This window comes from Pieris rapae, chromosome 16 (genome assembly GCF_905147795.1).
Source record: "Pieris rapae chromosome 16, ilPieRapa1.1, whole genome shotgun sequence".
Taxonomy (NCBI): domain Eukaryota; kingdom Metazoa; phylum Arthropoda; class Insecta; order Lepidoptera; family Pieridae; genus Pieris; species Pieris rapae.
In genome coordinates this window covers 2,775,791-2,790,924 of record NC_059524.1, presented here as the reverse complement: position 1 = coordinate 2,790,924, position 15,134 = coordinate 2,775,791, and the positions used below count along the sequence as shown (strand labels likewise).

Here is a 15,134-nt window from a genome sequence, read left to right as displayed (position 1 = left end):
TCAGTTGAATATAAATTGTTATGAAATAAGCAATTTTTCATTAGTGATTTGTTTTAAAAGAGCTGGGAATACTAACTCCCAGGTATTTTTTACTTAAAATCCTACAGATTATAATGCATTGTTTATAAAGAACATAAAAAATATGTCTAAAACATTTTATGTCTATAGCAAAATCTGCCGTCGGTCAAGTTCATTAATAAATACACGCTTTCCAACGATCTGTTTATTTTGTTACTGTCTTATTTAAAGAGAAATCACTTAGCCTTTAAGATTGCTTAATTATTGTAAAGCTCAAATATTACTCACTTAAAGGTGTACTATGGAAAGGTGAAATTTCATATATCTGTGAATAAAAAATCAAGACAGCAGTGCGCGCGTACATTTTCTTTCTTTCTTCCTTTTTCTCTTATAGCTAGTAAATGAAATATATATTATATATTTCAGTCAGTAGTACGTTTGCGAGTTTACTAGTGTTACGCGAACGGTGACTCTTTGGTTATTTTTCGTAATTCTATTTCGTTTAGAACAATTTAATGAATTAATATTTTGTTCAATACATTCAATATTCTACGTTTAAAATGAATAAAACTGTACATTCATTTTAGAGTTCGTGTTTAGTGATTTTCGGGTAAATAATAACAAATTATTATTATTAGAAAGAAATAAAAAAGTTTCACTTCAGTCGTGTGGTCATAAGCACACTCGTTTTTTTTATTCAGTATTTTACATTAATATTTAAATCATGTAAAAAAAAATCCGCATAATTTTGCGCACTTTATTCTGTTTAACACGTAGTAACAATTATAAATTTCTGTTAAATTGTATGGTTTTGCATTTACAAGGCAATTAAACGAATTAATTACGAATTAGTTGCAAATTTTTACGAATTAAAAAATAATGCATACGATTCGCTGATATCTATAAGAAAGTTAAGTTAGTCAGCAGAAATGTATATAATTAAATATTTCATTGACTTTACATTTAAATGTAAAACAAAATTGTAGGAAGTATAGATTTTTGTTTGTATTATTAAATTCTGACGGAATTGACTGAAACTTAGATCTGCGAATCTATAGATGATTATATCTAAAATAGTGTGTTTGTTGAAGTAAAGAATTAGAAAATTGAAAAGCAGAATACGAAAGTCATATAATCACCTTATTTATATAATAGTATTTTTTTTACTAAAAGAGAAACACAACTCCACTTATAACACTGTATAATACTCCTGACGATGAAGATGATTTTTCATTCCGTCAAACCACGTTTTGTTTAGGACACTTACAAAAGTAATATATTGATAATAATAATATATTATTAGAATATAGAATAAGAATAATGTATTGATTTATTACACTTTGCACACAAATCCATGAACTTAAAACATCTTAATACCGAGTCAAATTAAGTAATTTGATGTGTGGCGAATTTATCAACAGGCCGGTACCGCTAGGACGGCAGATTTTTGGGGTGGCAAATTTGGGGATTACATTTTTTTTCTATAGAAATCAAACAGATTTGCACGTTTTCCGATGTTATACAGAAGTCTGCAATCTCTGCTGCTGTCGATGACTTTTCCCTGTCACTTGCCATTGTATATTGGGTGTAGCAAACTTCCATATTCTATAGTAAAACAGTCGCCCCCAATCAGTAATTCACCTCTGCACCCTTATCTCACACTTGTATAAGAGAAAAGAGCGTAATTGCAGAAAATGTATTTCCTTGAAGATCTTCCCTCTGCCCCCATCAACTAGTCTTACTACCGGTTAGAGGCTACAAACTGGATGGTTTGTGTATAGTAGTGCGCTAAAATCAATCCCAAAAATTTCTCTACAATTGCAACGAAATTTATGTATTGTTAAAATAATCTAGAACAATTGTAGCGGCCTCTACCTTGAAAATTTGTAAATCCGTGTGATATACGTTGCCGTCAATTGAAAAAGATTGCAAGTAAATTTCACCGACCCCAACCTTTGCGTCTCACAATGAACTTGTAGCGTAATAGTGAAAGTCACTCGGTTAAGAGTAATGTTTCGTCATCGCAATACTGAGAGTGAAAATGGGAACCTTGGCGGTTTACGATATAATTTATTACACTTAATTGCATTTTTTGTTTCATTGCGTTGTACAAGCACGCATCTAAATCTTAGACAATAATAACTATATCAAACGCCAGTAACCAGGAGGTCCAAGACTCGAAAATAATGTTTTCGCCGTGTTAAGTATTATTATAACTAGCCAAAACTAAATAAACCCTTATTGAGAGAACATCTAAATTGCATACAAAAAGGGCGTGGTCGGTACTTAGACACAGTAGGTATCGCTTGTTATAATTTTCAGCATCATTCACGAAAAACAACTACAAATAGAATTTAACGTTAAATAACATCTCGACTACTTTTGTTTCGTGTTGAACTTGTCCTCCTTCGTCTCTTTCCATAAAATCTCGTTTATGCTGTGATGAAAAGAGACAAGTACTTTTGTTAAAAAGATTAGACAGATTTTTTATTATCCAGGCCGATAATATTGTTAATAATTGCTGCAGATGCTTCATCTCTGCTGGGTTTACTACTTCTCCAAGATCTCAGAGTTCGCGGACACCGTCTTCTTTGTCTTGAGAAAGAAGAAGAGTCAAATCACTTGGCTACATCTCTACCACCACTCCCTTACGCCATTCGAAGCTTGGATGCTCGTAAAATTCATTGCTGGTAAGTAACACGACTTTATTTACACAGTTATCTTCTTTAAGACTTGCTCCGTGAAGGACAACATTGTGAGCAAGCTGACGGCGTATTTCAGATGACTGATTCACTTAAAACATTTTATTACGAAATATACAGAATCTAGAACATTAGCGTCACTGGATATTTATTTATACCATTAATGGTAATTTTTAAATATTTCATTTACGAAACCGATTTCAGTAAGTTACACGAGATGGTTTTGCTATATCTAACTCAAAATCATAGTTATATTTCCTGCCCGAGTGAGTTTGTATCAATGTTATTGTGATTCGGAAAGACAGATTTGATCATATATTATTTATATGTATACATCAAAATGCTAAGGCTTACATGCCTAATTAATTATGGGCACAAATAAGTTCCTACTATTTTTTTTCGGTCAGAGTCATTGATTTTCAATATAAGGGCTTAAAAAAACAACAATATTTCCAGGTGGTCACGGAACATTCTCAAACATCGTCAACAACTTGGTTCATGTGATAATGTACGCATACTATATGCTAGCAGCCATGGGCCCACAGTACCAAAAATATTTGTGGTGGAAGAAACATCTCACTACCATGCAGTTGGTAAGTAGAATCTTAATTACTTAACAAACTTTACACTCTTAAACGAGAGATTCATGAATGTGTGTGTGAAGAAACCAGCATATCCAAAATTAGAGGACGTATAGCAGATATTCATCCTAACTCAATTCAAGGGGCATCTTTTTAAGATAGAGTCGATGTCATGGGCATCTTCTAATAAAAATAGCGTTTGAGATTGAGAGAATAGAAGTTAATAATAAAACAACAAAATACAGTAAATTTATTTTATTTCTAGTTGTAGACTAATATATATTTTCCCGTAAATCATATAAAAACTTATAAAAGCAGTTTTTATACTTATACATACTTACTTACTTTTATACTTATACATAGCATGAACTTTAAAAGTTCATGCTTTTAAAACACTGTTTTAGTATTACTAATGCCATCTCACGGTAAAATTCACAAACGCGTTTCTAACACTCGTAAACAAGTTATAGCAGTACAACGTTTTTAAACACAAAGAGAGATACACAGATCAGTTTAGTCCTAGTGGCTTCAGCTGTGACTCTCAACTCTGAGGGCGTAGGTTCGATCCCCGGTTGTGCAACAATGGATTTTTTTCTATGTGCGTATATCAATGCTCGAATGGTTGAAGAAAACATCGTGAGAAAACCGGCTTGCATTAGACCCAAAAAGTCGACGGCGTGTGACAGGCACAGGAAGCTCATCACCTACTTATTAGATTGATAAATGATCATGAAACAGATCCTAAAAAGCTTTTTTTTTATTTATTTTGCAAGTGCTAATAATGAGTGTGATAATCTGTTGATATGCCTATTTGCCGCTAAAATAAAAATTATTAAATCCGTAAAAAAAGTGGTATTTATGGTAAAACTAGAATGTTGTTATTAGGAAAGCACATTACATCCGTTGGCAAAATCCAACGCACGAATAAGGGTCGTTGGCACCACACCTCGAATTCCGAGAGACGGGATCTGCGCTTGCGCAAAGTACTAGGACTTACGAACGGTCGAATTACTTGCAATAACAGATTTCCACTGTATATATTATGTATCGACTGACTAGCTATGAATATCGTATGAAAAATACATTTTTATACTATTACATGGAGACGTTAAATTCTGCTCAAATTTTTATCCACAAATGTTCGACAATCGAAAAATGCTTAAATAATTTAATCATACTAAAAGCAAAGGAAAAAAATAACGAAATTAAATAATGATATTTAGCAGGCTATTCAGTTCATTTGAATACTTAAATCGTTAAAAATTAAATTAACGACGTACAACATGGAGATACAAGAATACGAAAACAATTTCAGTGTTATTTACATGTATGTACATTACACAACATTATTGAGCATATATACAATATATGAGCATGTTTCGGCCATACAGGCGATAATAATTTGGATAAACTGATCGTAGTTGGTAACACAGAAGATAAAAAATCACGTGGCCATTCACCAACCATATGGACTGATCAAATGAAAAAAAAAACAAAACAAATTACTTTTTTTGACTCAAAACAAACATTCTATATACAATATTCACTGTGGTCAACCTTACACATAATATACATCTATGAGCACTAGCGTTTAAACTAGGCCTAGTCTGTATCTTAAACCCTAGTTTCATCCAGTGTCATTAAGAAATTAGTTAAACTGTTTGCCATTATTGTTTGTTTGATTATTATTGTTTGTTGAACTAAATGGAAAAAAGACCCATCATCTTCAAAACTGTACGCTGTAATAAGAAAGGCGCTGGACAAAAATCTGTGAAAACAGATTCGCAAATCCTTGCCGACCGACTCACCCATTACTTACCGACTGAAGAAACGGGGACATTATAAGTAAAAATATAAACGAAAAATTACAGGGCAGTGTACCTTCGTAGCTTCTGAAACTAATTAAAAAATTTCAAGATGGCTTAAGTAATCATTACCGCTTAATCAACGGCTCTAATATAGTACATCTCATTGAAAACATTATCAAATCTAGGTCTTTAACATTGCGTGACTGGAAGTGTAAAAAAAGGTGAATTTTGCGCGGACGCATTTGTTACCTAATACGAAACCTTGCGGTTATGAATTAATGTAATGCGTGTTGTTAATTGCTATGGAAATGCAATAAATAAAAATAATTAAAATAGGATATTGTCAGTATATATCATAAATTATTTCAGCCGAAATTAAGTTTTATTTTAGTAGTAACTTGAATAGTATAGAAGTAAGAATGGCTAAGAGTTATTTGGCAGATCTGTGAACATTTTCATATACAAAGACAATTTTGTCGAGATGATGCCTGATTTAAAAGTAGTATAAATATTTACTTAAATTAATAGTTATTTATTTTTAACACTTTATTGCATTACATAATAATTATATATACAGAGATTCAAACAATAGTTAACTGCTAACAAACGTTCTCAGACAGGCAAAAGGTTAAATGAAATAACAAGGGTTAAGAACAAAAAGTACATAAATAAATTAAGATTTTAACCATTTTATATACATATATAATATATACAATTGCAAAGGCAAAAAATTTAATTCTAAATAATAATATAATCTTAAAAGTAATGTAATGTTTCTAGGTGTCTAATTTATAAACAAAATAAAGGCTACTTAATGATAAAATATATCGAAATTACAAACGCAACTTTGTATTATTTCGTAAATCTCACTGTCGCGTTAATGTCAATTCTAAAAAGTGTAATGTCAATCAGATTTTAGTTCACACACCTTACCTAACAGGCAAAAGAAATAATGAGATTTTTTCACCACTAGTAAATGTTTGAAATACTTGTCTTATTGTAAGAATAAAATTCAGAAATTTCGACACAAATCGTTCTTATGAAATGGGATATAATACTAATTTATCATGGGAAATTTGATGCTCTTTTCATAATTAGATAAGGAAAAGCAAGTTTAATTAGTTTTTCGTGGATTTTTTTCCAGTTATTTCTCATAATATAATTAAATAAATAATAACATCCTAATTCATGAAAAATCCATCGGCCTTTCATACTATTACATGCATAGCCAAATTTCTAAGTGTCGTTTTCTTTCTATAATTTCTGGCCACGTTTTATTGAGCAGAATGCACTCACTGAATCCTAAATACAACTTGTCAAAAAGCCAGTGTTTATAACAGTTTAAATTGAGTTATTTTGTAAAAAATAAGTTGAGATACAGAGTCGAGACGATGGTTTAAGTATATACCATATGTTAAAAACGTCTTTTGACATACGGGAATACTTTGAATATCAACACACAACTCTTGCCCTAACAGTGTTAAAGAATTTACAAGGATTTGAACTCACGACCTCGAGCTTAGCGAACGCCAACAGTACACTCGTCTAGCATTTAATGAAACTAAATATCAGTATAAAGTAACCAAACAGGCAACGATTTCGTCATAAGGCTCACCGGAACGCAGTATCCTTTCTCTAATAACTGACAAGTTACTCGGCGAAGGCTCCTTATTTTGCGAAATATGTTAAATATAACGAACAATACAGCGTAACTATTTTATTTGTGATATGATTTCAATAAAAAATAAAATAAATCAATGGCGTTACATACATCTATTTTCAGATTTCATGATCTGTTTCATGTTCACTTGTCAATCGAACATGTAAATAGATCAGTCTACTGTGACTGACACACGCCGACGAGTTTTTGGGTCTAAGGTTCGGTTTCCTCACGATTTTTTCCTTCACCGTTGAAGTGAATGTTAAATGCGTACACTAAGTGCAATGGTCCACAGCAGGAGATCAAACCTAGGACCTCAGGGAGTCGCACGCTAAGAATAGATAATAATATGTTAGATTAAATAAATAAAATAACCAGTTACATTAAAAAAAGGGGATCAGTGGTATTTAAAGAAGTTAACGGCCATTTTAGTGCTTCTCTTGCAACTCGTCCGATTTCAACTTTCAGGAAAAATGAAAAGGATTTCACCTAACTTCATTATTTTTATTGAGGAATAAATAGTGGTTAAAAATGAATTTCTGGTTATGGGATAGCCTAACAATCAATTATAATATATTAAAATTAATTAATTAGTTAATACAGTTGACTTTTTAAAGTTAATCATTTATTACCCGCGACTAGTCCGAAGTGAATTGAGTATTATGAAGTAAGTGCGTACATGTACATATTGTACCTATTACTGTTAATAAAAGGGAATTCTGTTTTATTGTTTATTTTTCTTTCCTACTCGATCCACATCCATGTGCTAATGTGGCTGTAATTCTTACGTCAGTCGATAGTACGATCGTCTTTTGTTTCTTATGTCATTGATTCATTTATCTCTCCCTCGCGATTATTTTAGTACTAAGAGGCGTTAAAATGTACTCTAATTTTAAATACAAATTTCTTAATGTATCTAAAATATTATTTTATTTTATTTTTATTTATTTGGTGCACAAAACACATTATAATCTTTACAAAAATAAACTTAAAACTAATAGTTATGAACAGGATTCTAATGTAAAACCATGTGCACACTGCAAAATTAATGTTACATCAATAAAAGGCTCATAACTAACAAAGGTAACATAGTAAAAAAAAAAAAAACAATAATAATAATAATAATAAGTTCCTCGACACCAATTTAACGTAACGTTAACCAGGACCACAAGGGTCAGCACTTAACCTACGATGGAGGATGTCTTTAACGACACTAATGAATTTATTGATGTTGCGACAGAATATGTCCACAAGTAAGTGGTTGCTCTTTGCCATCTCGTTATATTGACGAGCCATCCTGGTCAAAGGGTTGTAAAAAGAGATGTTATTCTTATAAGTTTGAAGGGAAAATAAATTGACTTCGTTAGCTCTACGGGCACTAAATCTAATGTTAAGGCTAATGTGAGCTAGTAGTTCGGGAGAGTCTATAATGGAGTGGGTGATTTTGTAAAGGTAAACTAAGTCGAAGACTATGCGTCTGGATTCTAATGGTTGAACTTTAAATTTCAGGAGTCTATCGCAATAATTTAAGTTAGACCGGCCAGGTTTTATACGATAACATAAAATTCTGAGAAATTTCCTCTGAATTCGTTCAATATCGTCAATGTGCACCTTATAATTCGGCAATTAATTATACATATTATATTCAGTATATGAAATATTGGCGTGTATATTATCATTGTATCTAATCGAAAGTGTAAGGAGAGAAAGTGCAAAACGGCCATCAGTTATGGTTTGTTATGCCCGCGGTTTCGTTTGCCTAGAATATGTTAATTTTATTTTATATCATATATGTTTGTGTTCTGTTCTGTGTTCAAGATAGCTTTATAAATAAATGGTGCGATATGATATTAGAATAGATGTGGGAACATAATATATTAAAACTAATTTCTTATTTCAGAGCCAGTTCTTCTTGGTGTTGTTCCATTCAATAAGCGCCTTGATCTGCGATTGTGGATATCCAAAGTAAGCATTTAATTCTTACTACTTCGTCATAAAAATCAACATGACATATGAAGCTTGATGTAATTGTTTTATCATGAAACAAATGCAGTTTAATCAATACATGTTGAAGAATTTCGGGTATTTTAGTACAAGAAATATTTATATGTGTGTTTTAACTATTCTGGCATGAATTCTGGCATAAATGAAACGATGACGAGTCCCGTATTATTCTGGTCAACAGTATGGGATGTTCTATCATGTTATAAATCACATTTTTATCTTTGTTAATAGGTTTATTCTTCACAACAGTATTTAATTTATATTCTTAAAGAAAAAAATACATGTTCAATCGTCTTAAAAGTCTGTTCTGAGTGACGTGTGTTTTCATCTTTTCTTAGTGTCCCGTATTTATATTGCCACATATATTAAAATTTTATAGGAAATACTACACAATATAGTATGTAAATTTTTAGTGCGTATCTACGATACGCTGCAACAGCATCTGTAATATACTGACGGCATAATATTACATCCAATCAAACGAAGTTTTCGTCGTTCTACATTATGACCTGATCTGTCAGTTTAAATCATTCTTCTTTATGTATTATTGCAAGTCATGAATTGTTAAAATACAACATGCCATGTTCGCAATGTTTTCGTTCGATAAAAGCGTTGTCAACGCGATACAAATTTGACTTAAAAGATCTTGCGTATTCGAGAATATAGCATTCACTCGCTCGAAGCAAAATCTGATAGGATTTCTAATTGTCTTTATTTAACGGTTAATATAAGCGTTGAATTAGATATTGACAGTAAATTCCTGACTTAGAATAAACTTGTAAGTTTATAAGTGGCGGTCGGAACGAATCGTACTTTCAAATATGTGTAAGTGTGACAAGTGACGACACACACTGAGATCCTCATACTATCGGAACTTTGATTTCTATTTGATTCTTGACAGTGCTAATTGATTATACTTTCATTTTGTATACAATAAAGTTTAATAACGGTTTCGTTCAATTTTTTTTGTAAAACTTAATATTTATTTTTGAAGTTATATTTCTTTCGGCGCGTTAGGGAAACATGATGAGAGTAAATGCGCATATCGTGACAAAAACGGATACCCTGAAGTTAGCTATAGTCATAATTATAAGTTTTTCTAAAGTTACATTACTTCTTTTGGCGCGTTAGAGAAAAATTATAAGAGATTTTTTTTCTATTATTGGTGTAATTTTTTTATAATATGATTTTTGAAAAGATTTTTATCTTGTCACGCCAAATATGTATAACTTCTAACGCGTGTCCATAAGTACTCACACGTTTTTTTCATCCACTGTTTACAATTGATAGTTCACAGATAATTAATAAGGTAATGTTGTCTTTCAGGATCATCGCGTCAGGGCTTATACTACATTCATCAATATTCATTGTCCTCTTCATGAACTTCTACATACATGCCTACAAGCCCGAAAAGCCAAAACGCCGAGTCGACTCTTGCAACAATGATATACCCAGTGACCATGCTACAACCAATGGTCATGTTAAATCAGAAGTGAATGGTCATGAATATAATTTGAACGGTTCAATAAATGGACTAGCTCTAGATTTAAACGCCAGAACAAATGGAATTAACGGCTTTGTAAGAAATAAGACTGAAAATGTTATTTCAAAGGAAAGTCTGGAGAGTGTCAACAGAAATACTTATACAAACGGAGAAATCAAAGAAAAATTACTATAAGCAAAATGGATATTGTAAATAAACATCCCAGACAAATATGTACTGTGATTAAAAATGGATTTTATTGAATCAATAAAACAACGCAGTTAGTTATAAGTATAGAGAATTTTGTATTGAACAAAATCAATTTGATCAAACTACCTCACTGGAACAATTAACAATCCGTCCATATGAGATTATTATATTAATGCGTTCCGGGCATCTATATCAATATATACTGTCTGTATTTTCTACGAGTCGGTTAATAGAAGTCACAGTTTCTTTTTAAACTTCTAGATAATTCTTTGACAATGGTTTTGGTAATCCGGATGATTAAACACTATCTATATCTTGTATAACATTTACAGTAAATTCCAGAAAGATGCCTGTTAACCGATTATTGAACATTATTTCTTTTAAGTTCGTCTCTGCTACTTTTATTTCCATAGCTTTTTCAGGTTTATACTAATCGTATCCATACATAGAACAGTCGGTCAGAAAATGCAAGACTATATTGCACTTTGTCTAACTCTGAACCCATAAAGATACAACAAGAATCCACCGTGACCTGACAACATCTGCGTAATCAATCCCGTTGATGTTATTTATGTAATTATCGAAAAGGTCGAAGCGATATCACAGTTCAAACAATTCTCTTTGAAATATAAAATTTTTAAAATTGCTCAATATAATTATGACTTGGGTATCTGGTATACGACTCGTCATAATTACGGCTAGTAGCACAGGTTTCGGACTGGCAAATAGAACGACATTAATGTAGAGTTATTATTGCGTTGATTTTAGGTTTGTTATCTAACAATATCATACATATGTTGTATGCGATGCGGACGACAGTAAAGTTTTAAAGTAATATTGTCATATATTAACCATATTGTAAACTACGGTAAGCTGTAAAAATGTATATAAGTTAATATTAAGAGGAATTACCATTAGGAATGTATACTTCTTGTATAATAAAGTATTAATTTTTTCAAATTGCTTATTTCTCTTGAATCTATTTTTGATGTTCCTAACGTTATGCAAGTATAAAGAAAATAAAAAAAAATTTTTCCGCACACCACCACAGGGTTTTTTTTAGAAAAAATAACTAACTTGACATCCGCTGAGCCTCCTGCCCGACTTTTTTTATAGAACAAGTGGCAAACGGGCAGCAGGCTCGCCTCATGGTTAAGTGATACCGCCGCCCATGGACACTGTCAATGCCACAGGTCTCGCGAGTACGTTGCCGGCCTTTAAGAATTGGTACGCTTTTTCTTGAAGGACCCTAAGTCTTAATTGGTTCGAAAATACTTCAGTGGGCAGCTGGTTCCACAAAGTGGTGGTGCGCGGCAAAAACTGCCTTGAAAAGCGCGCAGTTGTGGAACGGCGGACGTCGAGGTGATTCGGGTGGAATTTCGTATTCTACCTCGATGTCCGATGATGAAACTCAGCTGCGTATTAATCCAAACAACTCCTCTGAACACTCTTCATGGTAAATTAAATAATTGCTCCTTGTTCTATAGAAATAAATATTCATCGCGGTGTGAACTTTTTCTTAGGTGCCCACCCTGGATTCGTGTCGGTAACCTGATATCCTGGAGTAGTAACTGGTAACGGATTAGCTCTTCACATTATTGAATCCGTCTTATTCGCCGCTGGTACTGAGTAGTTTCAAAGTAGCAGTATTCAGAGCGCCCTCTTGCGGTAAAAATAACAACTAGCAATCTTTACTACTAGAGTGTAACCCACCTACAGTAGTATAACTGTAACTTGTCAATAGATGGCGCTTCAGAATACTTACAAGTAACTCAACTGTGAACGCTATATAATATTAAATTAAAATACAACAACTGCTTTAATGTTTACTGTAAATCTTTAACTGTTAATAAAAATTTACTAGTTGTTAAATCGATTGAAAATTACTTTTTACAAGTTACATAACTGTGTATATAATAAACATGGTGAAATAACAGTTAATAATAAATTGAAATATAACAATTATCTTAATGTTTGCCTAAATTAAAAGTTTTTAGTGTTAGTTTATACTAGTATAGAGAATTATTTAAATGATTTACCAGCGATTAGTGAACCTATATTTCCTACGACTTTGTAGAAAATAAACGCCAGCATAATTAAAACGAAAATCCATGTTTAAAAATTAACATTGTGTCAATAACTTTTAGTGACCCTCATAAGCCTTAATGAATAAGTGAAATGTCAATAAACCTGACATTTGGGGTTTTTTCGACCCTTTAATTTGTTATCCCCAAACTCGAAATGCGGGATAAACCATTGATCAGGAAGCCCTGGTCGTAACTCTAATTCATGTTACAATTTACAAAAAATGCTTGGAGTAAGCAGACTTATGGTTCAGGATAGACTGGTTTGAAAAGGGTAAGGGTTTGCTGGCGAGGGCGAGACAAATGATTCCGACAACTTTTGTTCGAGTATCAGTGACAGAGACAGCATACTGTCAGTAGAAATGAAACGCGTTCCACTTTACGCAATAATTTTGTAACTTATAGTCGTACTATAAACAAGGCTCATAAGAAATATTGCAAGACTAACATTTTACTTTGCTTTTAACATTCATAACTGTACTCGGCGTATAAAAGGTGACTTTATAGTATGTGTACACAAAAGATTCAGTTCTGTCTGTTTACTTGTTATTGCTAACTATATTGCTAAACTGATTTTTGTTGTTTACTTTACTTAGACTACAATAGTATATATATGTATTATCAAGAAATAATCGCCAAATATATAATAATTTTATAGTCTGAAGATTGCAAAAATAAATTACATATTTATGTTTTAAAAATAGTTGGCTCTAATAAAAAGACGATAAAATAAATCAAAATGAATGAATGTCAAAAAAATTAAACAATCTTTTGTTTGGTAAAATAATTATACTATATTTTGACAATAACTTAAACATAAACTATTCAGTTATCGTCTCTAATTTTCATTTAGAAGCGATTACTAGCCGTAAGAATCATGTCGTTACAACAAATGTCGTATAACGAAACGTACCGAAGTCTACGTTTTATGTACACCGGCGGCCGGGCAAAAAACCCTTCGTTCTGGGGGCTGGGTAAATTCAGTTTGCCGGATGCGCGCGCCACGAGCGTATGTGTTTGTCGTATATCATTGTTCATCTCATACAAAATACAACAATATAACCCAAAAATATTCATACAGATCACCAAAACATTGATAAATATAAAGTGTATGTGTTAAATGAAGTGCTTTCTGTTATGAATTGTGAATAAACTGCAAGAAACTAGTGGTAATGACAAGAAGCTTTGCACAGCGTCCTAGTATCTTGAATAATGATATAAAACAACATTTTGTACGGCGATAAATCGGTCGTAACTGGGCTGTTTAATCGGTAATGTGCTATCAGACCCACGGTAAAGATAGGGGTTATTGATATAAAATAAATTTTGAGTGAAATAAGTGTGAGTGTCCCGTATAATATGCTAATCAGAATTTCTTGAAACCGTCATACAAAAACCTCTGCACTAGATACTGCAGTGCGATTTGTGTTGCAAATTTTGAACTCTTAATATTCAGCTTTTTAAATATATTTTAGTAAGTTAATGTGCAATTTTTGTACAGTTTAAACGATATTATTTTTAACGCAAAAGTCTTTTTTTGTTCCATGTCAGATTTTTATTTAAATTGAAAGATTATATACCTCATTATGACTTTTATTTACCGTCTTCATAAAACACGAAGGAGGTTTCCATGTAGACGAGTGGTTTAAAAAAATCTAATTTGTTTAAATTCCTTTGTTAAATATGCACCAGTTGTTAGTATACATAATGTAATTTTAGTTATTAATGAATTTAAAAGGTTATAAATTAATACAATTTATTAACGCTCACATTTCTTTTGTGCACGCGAAATGTAAACAAAAGAAACAGCTGAAAATAAACTGCGAAATTTTGTTTTTCTAATAATTTCATTAACAATAAGTAAATTAAATATTTTTGACAATATACAAAGCGAAGTTTTTTGAATAGAGATTTTTAGATCAAAAGTATATATTTTTTATTATTTAAATATGTCAAGTATGTTTTAACAATTACAATTTTATTGTATTTTATTGTGATTAATTTGTTGTAAATATTTCCGTTATTCAATTGCATTAAATTGACACTTGTTACATATTTGTAATCGTAAATTCGTAATATTACTTTAATATAATCTACATAATTTATTAGACCAAAACGGCTGGTTATTATTAGTGTGTATTTTAAGGTTTTTTGTTCTTTGCTACAAAAAATAATTTATATTATAGGTGAAGAATCTTTTACTTACAAGTAAAGCTCTATGCGGAAGATGACTTAAAACAACCGTAAATCGTAGGTATTTTAACGAAATATGCAAGTAATTATATTTTCTTTTTAATTAACTGTCAACTGTTCTTACAAGCGTAACCGAGTTAGTGGTTTGTTCTACGATTTTTTCCATTCTATATTTCTAATTAATTATCAAGTCGAGTGAAAACTTTTTAATAGCTTGGCAACTCGGCAACCGGTCACAAGAAATTCTTTTCTTCTGTTCCATTTTACAACCTATTTCTTATATTCTTTTCAAAGTATTCGTGGCTTTGATTTGAAAATGGAATCTAAACTGCTTTGTGTGTTAAATTCATTTTCTTGTCTATTATATTCACGTGCGTAGGTACAAAATATT

General features: G+C 31.7%; 2 protein-coding genes across 10 annotated transcripts in view; both read left to right on the top strand.

The window, feature by feature from the left end:
• LOC110998396 (elongation of very long chain fatty acids protein 7) overlaps nucleotides 1–10,644 on the top strand; it is a 43,911-nt gene extending 33,267 nt beyond the window's left edge. For all 6 annotated transcript variants that reach the window (XM_022267041.2, XM_045631743.1, XM_022267042.2 and 3 more), the window contains 4 exons: nucleotides 2,546–2,708; nucleotides 3,177–3,313; nucleotides 8,670–8,734; nucleotides 10,100–10,644. In XM_022267041.2, coding sequence (XP_022122733.2) covers nucleotides 2,546–2,708; nucleotides 3,177–3,313; nucleotides 8,670–8,734; nucleotides 10,100–10,451 — 717 coding nt within the window. In that variant the 3' untranslated portion in view covers nucleotides 10,452–10,644. The remainder of the gene's footprint in view (nucleotides 1–2,545; nucleotides 2,709–3,176; nucleotides 3,314–8,669; nucleotides 8,735–10,099) is intronic.
• Nucleotides 10,645–13,543: 2,899 nt separating this feature from the next.
• LOC110998393 overlaps nucleotides 13,544–15,134 on the top strand; it is a 106,670-nt gene continuing 105,079 nt past the window's right edge. For 2 of the 4 annotated variants that reach the window (XM_045631566.1, XM_045631563.1), the window contains exon 1: nucleotides 13,544–13,891. The gene's annotated coding sequence lies outside the window, so the exon portion shown is untranslated. The remainder of the gene's footprint in view (nucleotides 13,892–15,134) is intronic. The other 2 variants (XM_045631565.1, XM_045631564.1) reach the window with 2 other exon arrangements.